General features: G+C 37.4%; 1 protein-coding gene across 5 annotated transcripts in view; it reads left to right on the top strand.

Annotated features, from left to right (window-relative positions):
* rhea (Talin_middle and talin-RS domain-containing protein rhea) overlaps window positions 1-18,863 on the top strand; it is a 771,509-nt gene that overhangs the window by 555,078 nt on the left and 197,568 nt on the right. For all 5 annotated transcript variants that reach the window (XM_090388755.1, XM_090388752.1, XM_090388753.1 and 2 more), the window contains exons 39-40: window positions 4,405-4,566; window positions 13,500-13,640. In XM_090388755.1, the coding sequence (XP_090244881.1) occupies window positions 4,405-4,566; window positions 13,500-13,640 (303 nt within the window). The remainder of the gene's footprint in view (window positions 1-4,404; window positions 4,567-13,499; window positions 13,641-18,863) is intronic.

Here is an 18,863-nt window from a genome sequence, read left to right as displayed (position 1 = left end):
AAGAGTCCAAATGGATTAACAACTAATGAAATCGACTTCATCCTCACTAACAGAAGATATATTGTGAATGATGTTACCGTCCTGAATAAGGTAAATATTGGAAGTGATCACAGAATGGTAAGATATACACTTGATATAGATGTAGGAAAGGAAAGGAAAAAACTGGCTCAAGTAAATAATACAAAGGTCTTTGAAATAACAGAGGAGGAGAAAAAGCAGTATGTACTGGAACTTAAGAACAAGTTTGAGCTTCTGCAGACTGCTCAGGACCAAGATATTGATGAGGAATATTACAACTTTCTGAAAGTGATAAAGCCCAAGAAACCTATAGGGAAACAGAAATCCAAAGAAGAAAAAATTAGTCAAGAAACACTTGTCATGATGAACCAAAGACGACAAATGAAGAGCAAGAAAAACACTGACAGGGAGAAAATTGAGTATACTGAGTTATGCAAAGCCATTAGAAAGAGACTCAGAGAGGACATAAGAAGATTTAACACAAGTAAAGTAGAACAAGCATTAAGGGAAAACAAAGGATTTAAATCAGCAGCCATGAGCAGTAATACAGAAAGACAAATGATACTGAAACTGAAGAATAGCGATGGTGTACTTATAAACAGCAGAGAAGGCATAATTCAAATAGCAGAAGACTACTATAGAGAACTATACAAGGAGCGAGGGAATGATACCAGCAGTGGGGAAGATGGATTGCAAAGTAGCAACACATACGACATACCCGATATTCTTCCTGATGAGGTAGAACATGCATTGAAGAAAATGAAGTTACTGTAGAGTTGTTAAAATTGGGAGGAAGAGACATAACACAAAAACTGGCAAGGCTCTTCACAAAGTGCATTAGAAAAGGTTTGATGCCTAAGCAGTGGAATAATGCAATCATAGTTTTGCTGCATAAGAAAGGAGATAAATCAGAAATTGGAAATTATAGACCAATTAGCTTGTTATCCCATATCTACAAGTTGTTCACAAGTGTCATTACTAACAGATTAGAAAGAATACTTGATGAGAATCAACTGAAAGAGCAAGCTGGCTTTAGGACGGGATTCTCAACTATGGATCACCTTCACGTAATATCACAGCTAATGGAGAAAGCAAATGAATATAAAACACCATTATGCCTGGCATTTGTGGATTATGAAAAGGCATTTGACTCCATACAGCATAAGGCAATGTTTCGGGCACTGGAAAGACAAGGCATAGATACTCCATATATTATGATTTTGAAGAAAATATATGAGAGTGCTAAATCCTTTATTAGACTAGACAAAGACAGTAGCAAATTTAAAATCGAGAAAGGAGTTCGACAAGGAGACACAATATCTCCGAAGCTGTTTACTGCTGCCCTTGAGGAAGCTTTCAGAAGATTAGACTGGTCGCAGAAAGGAGTCAATGTGAACGGAGAGTACCTAAACCATTTACGATTTGCAGATGACATTGTGGTCATAAGCCACGATCCCAAAGAATTAGAGGAAAATCTTAATCAGTTATGCACAGTTAGTAAGGATTTTGGACTAAAGATGAATATGGCTAAAACAAAAGTAATGATGAACAAGTATGCCACGGAAAGGGAAATAATGATTGATGGAGCAGTAATTGAAAAGGTGGAGTCATATACTTATCTGGGACAAGTTATTAGCTGTAATAATGATAAATGGCTGGAAGTCAAGAGAAGAATAAATTTTGGATGGATAGCATTCAGGAAATATAGTCACATACTGAAGAGCAATATCCCAGTTTGTCTGAAACGTAAAATAATGAATCAATGTATACTCCCCACCATGACTTATGGAAGTGAAACTTGGGCACTCACCAAAAGAATGGAAGAGAAGCTAAGAACTACACAGCGAAGAATGGAACGAATTATATTGGGAATCAGACTGTTAGATAAGAAGAGAAATACATGGATTAGGCAGCAAACTCAAGTAAAGGACATTCTTATCAAAACTAAAGAACTAAAATGGTCTTGGGCAGGACACATAGCTCGAAGACATGATGACAGATGGACTAAGAAAATAACAGAATGGTACCCAAGAGGAGCTAGAAGAAAACCTGGAAGACAAAGGCGGAGATGGATAGATGAAATTCACGAGTTTTTGAGTAGTAAATGGATGGCCAGTGCTCAAAACAGAAGGAACTGGAAAGTTGCTGGAGAGGCCTTCATCCTGCAGTGGATTGAAAATGGCTGATGATGATGATGATGATATCTGAAAGGCCAACACCCTGTTGACAACTTCACAAATCAGTCGGTTTCTGCCTTGTAATTTTTTATTCAATTCATTAAGATGGGGTGTAATATCTGTCAAAAATGCAAAGTCACAAACCTATTCAGGATCATTGAATATATTTACATCTTGTTTTGTTTTTTCCCTAGTAAAAACATCTTTATCTCCTCAAAAAGCAACATAAAATGCTGCAAAACTTTGCCTCTTCTCAGCCAACAGATTTCAGAATAATACATAATGTTACCATATTCAGCTTCTGTTTTGTCAAGAACTGCTTTAAATTGCAGTTCATAGACTTAAATCTGGTGAAGTTAACTGCCTTAACAACATCATCCATAAATTTATGAAAACCAGGGTCTCTCCCTCTCAAATATTTCAGGTGGTTTATGCAGGAATAGCTCTTCAATTCATTTTTGTGTCCCATTTGCTGTAAATGTTTAGACAGAAGAAACACCATGCCCTTTTCAGCTCCAATCATTGAAGGAACTCCATCGGTAACTATTCCCACAAATCTATTCAAATCCATATTGTGTTTTTCAAGGCTTTTAAGTAAGCCAACAAGATCAGATCCCTTTGTCTGACCTTTCAGTGGATAGAGCTCAACCATTCCTTCATATACTTTAAATTCTTATGTTATCCCACATGCAAATGTACATTTATGAAGTTGATGAATTGTCATTTGACTTATATGCTGCCAATGAATAATAAACACGTTATCTGAAGATTTCAAAAAATTTTGTTTCAATATTGGTTGAAATTTCTACTACCGGGTGATGTTGTACAGTCATCCAATTTAAACTGATAGAGTCAAATTTTTCCACATAATTTGCCCAACATTGCTTCTGTGATGCAACATGTAAACATTTTTTAATTAAATCTCCATCAGTAAAAGGCCTTCGTGATTTCACAATCAAATGAGATATATATTAAAGCTAACTTCCAAAGCTTGTTCTGAGATATGTGAATGTCCTGTAAATACAGCTTGTTATGCTCTGAGAGATTGAATCGTCTTTGAAAATTTTAGTTTTCTTAACTATCCAGAAAATTTCATGTTGAAGTCGGAATGTTTCATTTCATAGTCTTGAATACTTGTCCTTCTTCATCTATGGTCTGTTTCCTTGCTGTTCTGCTATTCGTCAACATTTTATAAGGGTACTAAAATAATTTAATATATAAAATATGATTTCAGACTGCATGGAAACAGATATAAATCCACATACTTGTCAGTTTAGTAGAGAATAATTATACTTGAAAGTGAAAAAAAAAGAATGGTCCTAAGTTCTTTTTTGTCAGCTCTGGATACAATTCTGTAAATAACAGTAAATAAAAATAAAATTTTAGAATCCAAAGATAAATACAGCCATTGAAGTGGAATACACAACAAGAGCAGAATTGTTATGAATGTTGATAATTTTAAATAATTTTAAAGTTTAAAATAAAATCATGGTATTTCATTTCATTTTTTTTAATTTACAATGAAAAATATTAAATTGTTTAAATATATTATTAAATAGGCACATTATTATTATTATTATTATTATTATTGGAAAATTATTTGTATTATTTGTAAAGGTGACTACAGTGATCTCAGATAGTTTTAAATTCTATACAGTGGGACCAACTGATGATGTTACCAACAGCATATTATAAATAGTAAGCATTCAAGGAATTAATCTTGGGAGCTACTAGGCTTTCCATACCAACTAAGAAATACTATTCAAAGTTTAGGCCTAAATGGATGTCAGATGAACTAATGAGACTAGTGGCAAAGAAGGAAAATGCATGGGAGGCATATAAATTATCAGGAGACACAGATGCCTATGGTAGATATAAGATAGTCTGTAATCATGTCACAAAGGAGATTAGGCAAGCAAAGGCACATTACGAGAAATCTTGGGCAAAGAATGCAAAGAAAAACAGCAAAGAGTCCTTTTCTTATGTAAACTTCTAGAAGGAAGGGGATGAATCAGATTGGTCCACTTGATATCGATGGTTTTTTTGTTGATTCTGAACTGTTTTATTAATATAAAAAATTAACATTTGATCACTCAGTATTATCAAATTTCAAATATTGAAAGTTTTAAATTTTATGATCTATTATAAATAAAAAGAAATGTTAGTAGCAGTAGTATTTTTAAATGAAGTCTCCTGTTTTGTATTGTAGATCCTTTCAGCAGCCACTGTTATTGCAAAGCATACATCTGCCCTTTGTAATTCTTGTCGCATTGCATCTTCCAAGACCACTAATCCTGTAGCTAAAAGACATTTTGTTCAGTCAGCAAAGGATGTTGCCAATGCTACTGCCAGTTTAGTTAAGGAAATAAAGGTAAGTAAAATATTTGTCATGACTTATTTGGATATAGTTTATTTAATAGAAATCCTTATCAAGACTTTTGGATAAAAATTAGCCTTGGATTTGAGTAAATTTTTACTGTTGGAAAGGATATTTATTTTATGTTTTACATTTTAGTGTAGTATTTTCTTTATTACCTGAGGTCTGACAATTAATGTTTAGGATTAAATTAGTATAAAATTTTTATTTTATACATTGTATTACCATCTTTAATGCCAAATGAGTTCCAAACTTTCTCTTCCTTTCCCTCCTGGCACACATACCATCGCATTCTGAGATTTTTGGTTGTAATCAATCTGACACGCTCTCTCTGGTCAAGTTAAACTTAGCCTTTGTCATTCTATAAATGTTTGTCAGAGCAGATCAACTTTCTTATATTTTGCACATTTTATCTTTGTTTTGGAAATTGATAGGAATTTTCACTGTGTATTATCTGAAATCCCCACAATATCTGCCTTTGATGTTTTGAGCAATATCTCAAATTCATCAAATTTATTTACTAAACTCCTAGCATTGGTGTACACGCAAGTATACATGCACCTGTTCTTTTTCTTAGCTACCCTAACACAACCCATGTGTTTACTTGTACCCCAATGATTCCCAGCAGTCTCTGAAATATCCTGCATCTTATTCTCCAGGCTGCGGCTCATTCCAATAGAAGCACTTGGTCATCACGTGTTATCCATCATCATGCTGATATTCCCTTCTGCAGGCTACTTGGCTCACTCAAAAATATGTGATCATGACATTGCATCATTCATATAAACCTGTTTCCACCTCAGAAATGTACATTATACATTCCTTCTGATTCACCAGCAGTGATCTTTCTCTGTTCTACAAAGTTTTTGTTCATCTTCAGAATATCATTGAAACTTGCTATTTTCATAAGACATGACCGATTGACACTTGATTTTTATAACAAAATTAACAGGTAACGTACATAAATGCTTCCAATGACTTTATTTTCAGTATGAAAATACTGAAAATAAAATACCTTGGGTATTTTTTATTCAGAAACTTATTGGTTTAACTACTGCATCATAAAATGGAGAAAATGCTATTAAATAATGAAAATTAGTTAAATTTGCATACTTTTTCTTCATTTTCATATGCAGCCAATGAATTGAGGTTTTTATATGTTTGTAACCACTTACAGTAGACTCACTATCTGCCTAGTTTGTGTTTTTAAAAAATGTTGCTGATGTTACAAATGTTACAAATACAGACTTGGTTTAAATAAAAAAAAGAGATTAGATTCTTTGCATGACTTCACATATTTTTGACTTCATAGGGAAAAAATATAAATTTTTTAAGAACAGTAATTCAAAAATGCTGTTACTGTGGTAATTAACTATAAAAACAATTTTTCTTTCAAGTAAATCAGTAGAATGACTCCTCAAAAGAAGCAGGGTGTGTATGAAAAGTGGTTGGGCTGGGTTGCCTTAAAATCACAGATGCCAAGACAGGTGATTCCATGGCAGAGAATATCTTAGTACACAATGTTGAAGCAGATTTTAGTTGCCCAAATGAAACTCATTTGGAATTTGTTTTTCCAAAGAAGCCACCATTTTCTTGGTAGCTTCTATCGATTTTCAGCAGTGAGTGATGTATTCCCAGTTTTGCATTTGAGGCTCTCTCTCCATTATGGAGTCAGCTGCACAAATGAGTAAACATATCATTTGAATTGTATAATGTCTACAAAGAGCTTTGAAGTTGAGACCACTGCTCTTGGTAGTAACTCCTTCCTCTCTTATGCCACTGTCCTCCCTCATTTTAGTGGGCTTCTCCAGGTCCTTTTCTGCCACTACTTAGCATGAGCCTTGATCGGTCTTTCATGTTTTATCTCCATGTCATCAAAACTGCCTCCTCTGACAAAATGCAGTCCAACTTTGTTCGATTACATTTTGTCAGAGGAGTCATCGCCATTGCTTCTGATCATAATCTCATATGGCAGGCATTACTGATGAATAGCTTGACTTCATCTAGTGGAGAGACAGAAACTTAGTTAACTTTAATCCCTCTAAAATTTACTTCTGTATTATTTCTTGCAGAAAGAGTCTTATATTTCCATGGTGACCTTAAGCAGTACCCAGATTTTAGACTGGATCACATATTTTTACTGGGGATGTCCTACTTGTAATTTTTTTTTATCATAAACATCTCGCCTGTTTTTTAGGCACTAAAAGACATACTAAGAGAACATCACTTCTTGTCAGTGAGATCAAGACTGCAGTCCACTAATGGTTTCCATATAAACCATAAAACTTCTTCTCTCAGTGAATCCAGGTATTTGTGCAGCATTGGAGAAAGTGTGTTGAACATAACGGGGACTACATTGAAAAATTGATATGCGTAGTTTTCTTATTGTTTGTGAAATACAATTTTTATTTAACTTTTGCAGTTTTCATTTGAGTGACTTTGGTATTTTGTCGGTCTCCTTTGATTAATAAAACAAATGAACCTTTAAATCATTAAAAGAAAATTTTTTTTAAAATGGAGTTCTTCATAAAGCAGCCACTTTCATGTACTCACATATGCAGTGTTTAAACCAGAAATTTTTATTTTCTATGCATTTGTCCTGTTACAACTTTATTTCAACAGTCAGCACATTGTAATAATGCAAGTTACTTCAATTACCATATACATTATATAGATAACCTATATAAGATCGGTGTAAATACACGATAGTTTACCCATAAATTTAACTACCTGAGTAGTGTAAAGACATTATTTGACTTTTTTGAGATAAAATCAAACAATGCCTTTACACTACTCAGGTAATTAAATTTATGGGTAAACTATGGTGTATTTACACCAATATTATATAGTTAATTTCAACCGATGACACCCATATGCCTTGTGGATTTAGTTTTCAAAATATATAACCTATGAAATTGTAATTATATAAAATAAATTAGAATAGTAATTGCTGGTTCCAATTTTCATGAAATTTGGGATGACTAGATAAATTTTGCTAAATTTATTTAAATTTACAAATATAAAATTTTGGGAAAAATCTGTTCACTGTGAGCCAAGTTGTTTCATACAGATAGTGAGGGCTTTATGCATTTGTAAACAGCAGTGATCATTCGTGTATTAAGAATTTGCAGATAAAGGAACCACTAGGTGGCACTGATCACAGTGTACCGATGTGGGATTTACTTAGAGATATAATTACCGTCAGGAGTAAAGGAAAGGGTTTTTGCTTCTGTAAAGGTGACTACAGTGGTCTCAGACAGTTTTAAATTCTGTACAGTGGGATCAACTGATCATGTTGCCAACTGATGATATTGTTCAAGGTTTAGGCCTAAATGGTTGTCAAATGAACTAATAAGACTCGTAACAGAGAAGAAAATTGCATGGGACGCATATAAATTATCAAGCGACTCAGAAGCCTATGGCAGATATAAGTTAATCTGTAATCAGGTCACAAAGGAGGTTCGGCAGGCAAAGGCAGATTACGAGAAATCCTTGGCAAAAGATGCTAAGAAAAATAGCAAGGATTTCTTTACTTATATAAACTCTAAAAGGAAGGGGATGAATCTGATTGGTCCACTTGACATCGATGGTTCGACTGTTGATGATCCTGCTCAGATAGCAAACAAACTGAATGAGTATTTTGCATCTACATTCACACGTGAGGAATTATTAAGGTTTGAAAATGGCAGAAGGTTATCAAATTGTAGCAAGATACTTAATGATTTTGTAATAACTGAGAGCAAAGTGGAAGAGAAATTATTGAAGTTAAACGTAAGAAAAGCACCTGGGGTGGATGGGATCTATCCAGTTATATTAAAGGAGGCGGCAAAGCAACTAAGCAAATTATTAGCCATAATAGCCCTTAGCCATAATTATGAGAGCATCCTTGGACTCAGGGAAGGTTCCCACGAACTGGAGATGTGCAAATGTATCCCCAATTCACAAAGGGGGATCGAAGGGTGACACGAGTAATTACAGACCAGTTAGTTTAACTTCTGTTCCGGGTAAAATAATGGAATCGCTGGTTAAAGATGCATTGCTGGATCATCTAGACAAGACTGCAGCAATAATTCAGACACAGCATGGGTTTGTTAAGGGAAAGTCTTGTCTGACAAATTTGATAGGATATTATGATGTGGTTACAAAGGAACTGGATGCAAAAAATAATTTTGATATCATATATTTGGATTTCAGGAAAGCTTTTGACACTATTGCGCATGGAAGACTATTGTACAAATTGGAGCAGAATGGTATTAAGGGTAAGTTGCTACAATGGATAAAAGGATGGTTAAGTGCAAGAAGACAGAGGGTGGTAATCAATGGGTGCTGCTCTTCTTGGACTAATGTTATTAGTGGAGTCCCACCGGGTTCGGTGTTAGGTCCACTGTTGTTTTGTATATTTATCAATGATATTGATGAAGGTATATCAGGCTTAATGTTGATGTTTGCAGATGATACAAAGGTTGGCAGGGTTGTTAATGACAGTAATGGCAGTGTGCTACTGCAACAGGATCTAGATAATTTGGGCAGATGGGCTAAAAAGTGGCAACTGAAGTTTAACCTTGACAAATGCAAAGTACTGCATATGGGTAGAAGTAACCCCAGAGAAACGTACCAACTGTGTGGTACTACACTTAAGGTGGTAGAAAATGAAAAAGACCTGGGAGTAATTGTGCAGGCAGATATGAAGTTTTCTGAGCAATGCAGACAGGCTGCCAGAGCAGGTCATGGGGTTTTGTCAATGATATATAGGAATTTTGCTATCAGGGAAAAGGAGGTCATTATCCCTCTGTATAAGGCAATGGTCAGGCCATGCCTTGAGTACTGCGTACAGGTCTGGAGGCCTCATTTTAGGAAGGATGTAGATTTACTTGAGCGTGTACAGAGAAGGGCAACAAGATTGGTGAGGGGAATGAAGGGATCCTATTATCAAGAGATGCTTAAGTTCTGCAAATTGCAGTGGCTGGAGACTTAGGCACCTGCGTGGTGATCTGATTGAGGTGTATAAGGCCTTGAATGGGTTCAACACGCTGAATTCTGATGGGATCCTTCCACTTGTTCAGATTACGAACCTAAGGGGGCATAAATTCAAATCACGAAAGGACAGATGTAGAATAGATGTGCGGAAATTTGCCCTTAGCCAGCGAGTGGTTAATTGCTGGAACAAACTTCCATCTGTCGTTGTGGAAGTTGATAGGTTGAATAAATTTAAGGAGGAACTGAACAGGCATTTGGAGGGAATGGTGCAGTTTTTTTTTTTTTTTTTTTTGGCTGATGCTGCATAAGCTCATACATTTGCTTTCTTGCATCACATGCCACTACTACTGCTACTACAGCAAATTCTAAGTGGAAAGCATTCAAGGAATTAATCGTGGAAGCAACTAAAAGTTTCATACCTATTAAGAAATATTGTTCAAGGTTTAAGCCTAAATGGTTGTCAAATGAACTAATGAGACTCGTGGCAGAGAAGAAAAATGCATGGGATGCATATAAATTATTAGGCGACACTGAAGCTAGTCTGTAATCAAGTCACAAAGCAGGTTAGGCAGGCAAAAGCAAATTACGAGAAATCTTTGGCAAAGGATGCTAAGAAAAACAGCAAGAATTTCTTTACATATATAAACTCTAAAAGGAAGAGGATGAATCTGATTGGTCCACTTCATATCGATGGTTCGACTGCTGATGATCCTACTCAGATAGAAAACAAATTGAATGAGTATTTTTCATCTACATTCACACATGAGAAGTTAAGGTTTGAAAATGCCAGACGGTTATCAGATTGTAGCAGGGTGCTTAATGATTTTGTAATAACTGAGAGCAAAGAGGAGGAGCAGAAATTGTTGAAGTTAAACATAAGAAAGGCACCTGGGGTAGTAGTAGAGGCATGTGATGCAAGAAAGCAAGTGTATGAGCTTATGCAGCATCAGCCAAAAAAAAAAAAAAAAAAAAAAAAAAAATTACAAAACAATTCCCTCTAAATGTTTGTCTAGTTCCTCCTTAAATTTATTTAACCTATCAACTTCCACAATTACAGATGGAAGTTTGTTTTAGCAATTAACCACCTGCTGGTTAAAAGGCAAATTTCTGCACATCTATTCTACATCTGTTCTTCCTAAATTTGAGTTTATTTCCCCTTAGGTTCATAATCTGAACAAGTGGAAGAATCCCGTTAGAATTCAGCGTGATTTTTTTTTTTTTTTTTTTTTTTTTGATTTGGTAGTTCTTGGCGCATCGGCTTCTGTGGCCATATTGCACCTCCCAAGGTTTTTGCAGTACTTTTGATCCAAGCCCGAGGCGGGAATCGAACCCGCGACCTTTGGGTTGCCGGGTAGGTACTTTACCCACTCGGCTAGCCAGGTCGGCGAATTCAGCGTGTTCAACTCATACAAGGCCTTATACACTTCAATCAGATCACCTCGCAAGTACCTAGTCTCCAGCCGTTACAATTTGTAGAACTTAAGCCTCTCTTGGTAAGAGGATCCCTTCATTCCCCTTACCAATCTTGTTGCCCTTGTCTGTGCTCGCTCAAGCAAATCTACATCCTTCCTAAAATGAGGCCTCCAGACCTGTATGCAGTACTCAAGGCATGGCCTAACCATTGCCTTATACAGAGGAACAATTACCTCCTTTTCCCTGATAGCAAAATTCCTGTATACCATTGACAAAACCACATGACCTGCCCTGGCAGCCTGTCTGCATTGCTCAGAAAACTTCATATCTGACTGCACAACTACTCCCAGGTCTTTTTCATTTTCTATCACATTAAGTTTAGTACCACACAGTTGGTACGTTTCTCTGGGGTTACTTTTACCCATATGCAGTACTTTGCATTTGTCAATGTTAAACTTCAGTTGCCACTTCTCAGCCCATCTGCCCAAATTTTCTAGATCCTGTTGCAGTAGCACACTGCCATTATTGTCATTTACAACCCTGCCAACCTTTATATCATCTGCAAACTTTGACACTAAGCCTGATATGCCTTCATCAATATCATTGATAAATATACAAAACAACAATGGACCTAACACCGAACCCTGTGGGACTCCACTAATGTTATTAATGTTATTCCCACAGTGGGTGGGATCTACTCAATTATATTAAAGAAGGCGGCAAAGGAAGTAAGCAAACACTTAGCCATAATTATGAGAGCATCCTTGAATTCAGGGGAGGTCCCCAGTGACTGGAGATGTGCAAATGTATCCCCAGTTCACTAAGGGGGATCGAAGAATGACATGAGTAATTACAGACCAGTTAGTTTAACTTCTGTTCCAGGTAAAATTATGGAGTCACTGGTTAAAGGTGCATTGCAGGATCATCTAGACAAGACTGCAGCAATAATTCAGACACAGCATGGGTTTGTTAAGGGAAAGTCTTGTCTGACAGATTTGATTAGATATTATGATGTGGTTACAAAGGAACTGGATGCAAAAAATAATAATTTTGATATCATATGCTTGGATTTCAGGAAAGCTTTTGACACTGTTGCGCATGGAAGACTACTGTACAAATTGGAGCAGAATGGTAAGGGTAAGTTTCTACAAAGGATAAAAGGATGATTAAGTAGGAGAAGACAGAGGGTGGTAATCAATGGGTGTTGCTCTTCATGGACTAATGTTATTAGTGGGGTCCCACAGAGTTCGGTGTTGGGTCCACTGTTGTTTTGTATATTTATCGATGATATTGATGAAGGTATATCAGGCTTAGTGTCAAAGTTTGCAGATGATACAAAGGTTGGCAGGGTCATTAATGACAGTAATGGCAGTGTGCTACTGCAACAGGATCTAGAAAATTTGGGCAGATGGGCTGAGACGTGGCAACTGAAGTTTAACATTGACAAATGCGAAGTACTGCATATGGGTCGAAGTAACCACAGTGAAACGTACCAGCTGTGTGGTACTACACTTAAGGTGGTAGAAAATGAAAAAGACCTGGGAGTAATCTTGCAGTCAGATATGAAGTTTTCTGACAATGCAGACAGGCTGCCAGGGCAGGTCATGGGATTTTGTCAAGGATATACAGGAATTTTGCTAGCAGGGAAAAGGAGGTGATTGTCCCTCTATATAAGGCAACGGTCAGGCCACGCCTTGAGTACTGCATACAGGTCTGGAGGCCTCATTTTAGGAAGGATTTAGATTTGTTTCAGCGTGTACAGAGAAGGGCAACAAGATTGGTAAGGGGGAATGAAGGGATCCTCTTACCAAGAGAGGCTTAAGTTCTGCAAATTGCAGTGGTTGGAGACTAGGCACCTGCCAGGTGATCTGATTGAGGTGTATAAGGCCTTGAATGAGTTGAGCACGCTGAATTCTGATGGGATCCTTCCACTTGTTCAGATTACGAACCTAAGGGGACATAAATTGAAATTGAGGAAAGGATAGATTAGAGTAGATGGGTGAAAATTTGCCTTTAGCCAGCGGGTGGGTAATTATTGGAACAAACTTCCATCTTTTGTTGTGGAAGTTGATAGGTCAAATAAATTTAAGGAGGAACTGGACAAACATTTAGAGGGAATTGTTTTGTATTTTTTTTTTTTTTTTTTTTTTGGCTGATGCTGTATAACCTCCTACACTTGCCTTCTTGCATCACGTGCCACTACTACTACTAAACATGCCTAAAATCATTGAAATATTTGAAAACATTTGTTTTTTATCCTCTGCTCATATACTGAATTAATATACCAGTGATCAACTCTGCATCCACGACAAGTAAGCAAAACCCTTCTTTACAGCAGAAAACTTTTGGGGTTAATGGAAACTGTTATGGGGGGAGGTGTGGCTAAATTTGATAAGCGAATGCTTATATATTGCGCACCGTGCATTATATTTTGTTAAGGTAGTGTAAGTAATGCATATTTATTTTGATTCAGCACTTTAAAAATGTGTTTATATAGTTACTGTATTTATAAAATTTTTTTTCTCTTTAATTTTCAGGCCCTGGATCAAGAACCAAATGAAAAAAATCGTCAGAACACAACAGCTGCAACAAAACCACTTATAGAAGCAGTTGAAAATTTAACAACATTTGCCAGTTCTGCTGAATTTGCTAGTGTACCAGCTAAAATAAGTCCAAAGGTACCAAAAAAAAATTTTTTTTAAAGTATTATGTAATTATAGCAAAAGTTAATTATCAAGAGATTATTATTCTTTTTTAATGCTGTGTTATGTAGACATTGTTTTATATGCAGAACAGTTCAGTATGTGAAGAGAGGGACTTATGCCCTTTGTTCACTTGCATTGTTACAGCCTATTTATATGTGGACAAGGTACACATTTTTGTATTAAACTGAAATTTATCATTTTATGCTCTTTTCAGAATAAAATACTGGTCAGAACACTGGTCATAAAAATTGGGCTTATCAACATATACAAACAATGTTTGTGTAAATATAATGACAATTTTAGCTAACTTCTAGTCATTGTATGTCAAAAATATCCAAAACAACTCAAAACATTCAAAACAACATGCAAAAACTGTAGGATTAGTTTTTGTGAATGACATGTGAATGGACAATTACTTTAGTATGGTGTAATTCTTCCCCTCCCTGCACAACTGCCATGCATGTTTTACATCTGTGATGCATCATTAAAATCAACGTAGTGATGAGTTTATGTAACCAGTCACCACTCTTGTTTAATTGTTGTTTCCAGTTAATGAAGCATCACTGGACAGTCTGAATGGCATATTGTAGTCATGTCCCTTTTCTAATGGATGTCTGTATGACCACAGAGAGTAATGCCACTCCATACCAGTAATTCACCTCTACAAAACTGACAATGTTCTTGTACATACACATGGTTGTTTTGGGTTCCTCTTTCGCACTGTACTACACTAGGACCTGATGAGAATCTGACTGCAGGTCATACCTTGGCTCATCAGTGAAGAGCATATATTACCATTTCCCATCACTTCAGTTACAATGTTTGAATGCCCATCATCTTTTGGCTCAACAATATTGAACACTCAGTGGAACACATACCATAAATATCCTTGCATAAAGTCAGTGTCTGTGCAAATTGTTTTGGATATTTTGAGTCGATGCTTACGTCCCTGCTGCTTTGCAGTAACTGGGACATGTGGCATGGTGATCTTTCCTTACCATTGTTCATAGTCTATGACCCTGACCTCAACATTCCTCGGAATCTACTCCAGAACTGGGTGATGAAACTCTTTGTCACTCCAAGCCATGCCACAACTGAGCAATTATGACTCTCTCAGCCCTAGCCATGTGAATGGATGACCAAGCAGTAGATTTGGGTAAGTCTCTCTGAGATGATAATTTCAGATGTTTCAATATGTTAATCAATAGGTGGGTTTTTTGCAGTTGTAAGTCATGAATGAGATGTGCCTAAAACATGATTGAGTATTTAATGAATTGTTACACTCCTGAAATTTCATGTATACTTCTCAACCTATATCTGTTACTAATATCATTTGTTATGAATATCAACATGTAATGTTGATACTATAGATTGTGCAGTGATTCCCTAATTGTTTTGACCAGCCTTAATGCTAGCCAACATTCTAACCTTAATCCTATTCCTTTGTTGTTGCTATTTTTGTAACAATTGTAATTCAGGATCATTGCTTATAGTGGGGAGTAGGGTTTAAAAACTGTATTTTTTGAGATTTGGATCAGTCTCCTCTTGGATAATAACACTTGTCCTCCAAACAGAACATTTGGGTACTGTGTCTTCTAATATGATTATATTTAATTTCGAGTTAAATAATATTTAACTTAGTAGTTGTGAAAATTCATTCATTAGCTTACTTCTCCACTATATATTCAACACCCAAATGAGTACATTCTGTGTTTGGCAGCTGGTGGGCTTCTGATTATTGTAAGTAAACATTGTATCTTACAAATTTACAGTAGAAAGTCTGCTCACCATCACAGAAAATGTGCTCATTTGTACAATAAGTGCATAGTGGAGCCACAGTTACTAAATTTATTTCTAAAGCCAATATAGCACATAAGGATAAGAAATTTTTTTTTTTTTTCTAAATAAATAAATAAACACTGTGCTCTCTTGGAAGATTGATAAAGTTGCACCATGCATTTGTATCAACACTTAAAGAAGAAAATAAAAATACATTTTTATAAGTAAATAAATTTTGATTTAATGTTGTGATAAGCTGTATAAACTTAACTAGAAATATACTAGTAGAAGTAAACAAAGAATGCATTGGTAGGCTGCTCTATTGGCAACAAACCATGTGTATTTTTCCAGTTTCTCTACATGAATAACTTTTTAGCATTAGTAAAGACATATGATGCAAGATAGAAAGCTTATACAGCATCAGCCAAAAAAAAAAAAAAAAAAAACCTTCCCATTTCACCTATTCATTCTCTCCAAATGTTTATCTAGTTCTACCTTGAATTTATTTAAGCTGTCAACTTCTACAACAACAGATGGAAGTTTGTTCCAGAAATCAACCACACACTGGCTAAAGGCAAACTTCTACACATCTATTCTACAACTGTCTTTCCTCAAACTGAATTTATCCCCTCTCAGGCAATTATTCTGAGCAAGAGGAAGAATCCCATCAGCATTGAGCATGCTCAAACCAATCAAGGCTTTATACACCTCTATGAGATCACCTCGCCGGTGCCTAGTCACCAGACACTGTAATTTGCAGGGCCTTTCTTTGTAAGAGCAACCCTTTGTTTCATTCATTAATCTTGTTGCCCTTCTCTGTACTCATTTCAACAGCTCTACATCCCTCCTAAAATGAGGCCTCTAGACCTGTATATAGTACTCAAGATGTGGCCTGACCATTGCCTTATACAACGGAATAATCACCTCCTTATCCCTGCTAGAAAAATTCCTGTATATCTTAGACAAGACATCATGAGCTACTCTTGCAGACTGTCTACGTTGCTCAGAAAACTTCATATCTGACTGCACAGTTACCCCCACATCCTTTTCATTCTCTACCACCTTGAGTGTAGTACCATAGAGTTGATGTGTTACTGTGGGGTTACTGATACCCATACGCAGTACCTTACATTTGTCAATATTAAACTTCAGTTGCCGCCTCTCAGCCCATCTTCTCAATGTTTCTAGATCCTCTTTCAGTAGCATTCTGTCATTAACAATCCTGCCAACCTTCATATCATCCGCAAACTTAGACATTGGTCCCAGGTGCCAAGCAATTTTGTGATCAAGTGTCTTTGCCAGTGAGTTTGCGCTCTGTTGAATAAATAAAATCATCTTCTTTATTTACAGCATTACATTAACAATCAATTAAATAAGCTTGAGTAAAGAAATCACTTTACTTGAATAGGAGGAAAAATAAAATTCTTTCTTTTTGCCTTTTATTTTGCACATTACTACTAACCCACTACCGCTTGGTCACAAAGGTGGCAGTGCTCCTGCCTCCACATGGCAGGGCCGGTAACCTGGAGGGAAAAAGTCTCCCTTCCAGGGCAAAATGGTGCAAGAAGTTCATAAAACTCAGAAAAACACTGAGTGCACAGAAGAAACCCTGACTAGGCAAGAACAAGAGGAGTCTGGTTCTGTCGCAGCAAAACGTCAAAAGACTGACATGGGCTGAATCCGAACTCCAACTTTCTTGATTATTCATTCAACTCAAGAACAAGCAGTTGGCAAACTCTCTCCATTCCTAGTGCAGAAATGCCTAGAAAGCACAATAGGTACTCCCAAGACAGTTCATCATCTAAGATTAGGGGACCTACTATTTGAAGTTGCCACTGCTCTGACAGTCTGAGCAACTACAAAAACTGAAAACTTTTGGTGGAACTTCTGTCACCATTTCACCACACATTTCCCTGAACACGTCAAGAGGTATCATCACCGAATGGGACCTCATGACCAAGGAGTCATTAATGTCAGAAAAAAATTATGACAATGAAAGACGGCATACTAGTTCATACATGGAACATAATACTAATTTTTACAACCCCAAGCCACCACTAACAGTAATAAAAGCAGGCTATCTTAACTGCCGGGTTAAACCGTACATCCCAAACCCATTACACTGCTATAAGTGCCAGAAGTTTGAGCACTCACAGACAGTCTGCAGAAGAGTAGCTGCCTGTGCCACATGTGGATCCATGCACACATTAGTATTGACTGCACAGCCACCCCCTCGACGTGGGCACCTGTACATGGTGAGGGGACCTCCCAGTGACGCTGCTGGACTTCCAGACTAGCATCACTGGGATCCAACGCCCACAGCCCAGGTTCCAGGCTTACATCAGTGGAATCCGGCGTGTTTGCCATGCGCTGCGACCCGTGGAAATTCGGAAAGGGGGATCCTGGTGGTTGAGGGGCCCAGCTTCAATACACCACTTTGGCCCCTGCTTCGACAAGACGGGTGGTCCTGGAAGGCCCGGCTAGGATCAATCGGCTAGTAGGCTCGCCTGCAAGGCTCAACCGTGTCAATGCCACGCCCCTACCCTCATGGTCCGAGGGACAGGATTCAGGCTGGCGGCGGTGCGGGTATAGTGTCTAGGTAGCCCTGGCGTCCCACTCCCGAGCGCATTTATTGCATGCCGGGTAGTGGGCATCCCTTTGGGCTCCGTGGTGGGTGGGGAGCCCGGGCACTGAACAATTTAAAAAACTATATGAATCCTGATAAACTTACTTCTTCAGGGGCCCCAACCCGGTCCCTATCTGAAAACATAGATAACGATCCAGATAGCATTATTGCTAAAAAAAGGCAGCGAACTGAAGTACCATCAGGGCCTGTTCCAAGGTTCCTAATTATACACTCCACCGGAGAAAAACCAATTGGTAAAATGTTGCCCTTCTTCATACAGAAAGGGTTAGATGGGTTAGCAGGGTCACCCAAATCGGTTAAGAGGCTCGGTTAAGACCTCTTAATTGAAACCAAAACTGACAGGCAGTCTGAGCAGCTACTCCGTGCAACATCAATCGGAGGAATACCCATAACAGTGACACCACATAGAACACTCAATTCAACGAGAGGTGTCATTTCGGAATGGGACCTTCTCGACGTAACCGAGGAGGAAATCTGCTTAGAATTGAAACCACAAGGAGTTACTGCCGTTAAGAGAATTACTGCGCGAAGGGATGGAAAAATTGTTAAAACCAGGAGCGTTATCCTGACTTTTAACTCTCCTAAGCCTCCTGACGAGATTAAAGCTGGATACATCAACTGTTCAGTGCGTCCATACGTTCCGAACCCTTTACGGTGTTTTAAATGCCAGAAGTATGGACATTCTCAAATGGCCTGCCGTGGAGTCCTTACATGCACTCGATGCGGTGCAAAGGACCACGAAACAACAGCATGTTCAGCCGCAAACCCAC

The sequence above is a fragment of the Mastigoproctus giganteus genome, chromosome 14, assembly GCF_048544385.1.
Source record: "Mastigoproctus giganteus isolate SK-2022 chromosome 14, ASM4854438v1, whole genome shotgun sequence".
NCBI lineage: Eukaryota > Metazoa > Arthropoda > Arachnida > Uropygi > Thelyphonidae > Mastigoproctus > Mastigoproctus giganteus.
This window is presented reverse-complemented; position numbering and strand designations above follow the sequence as displayed.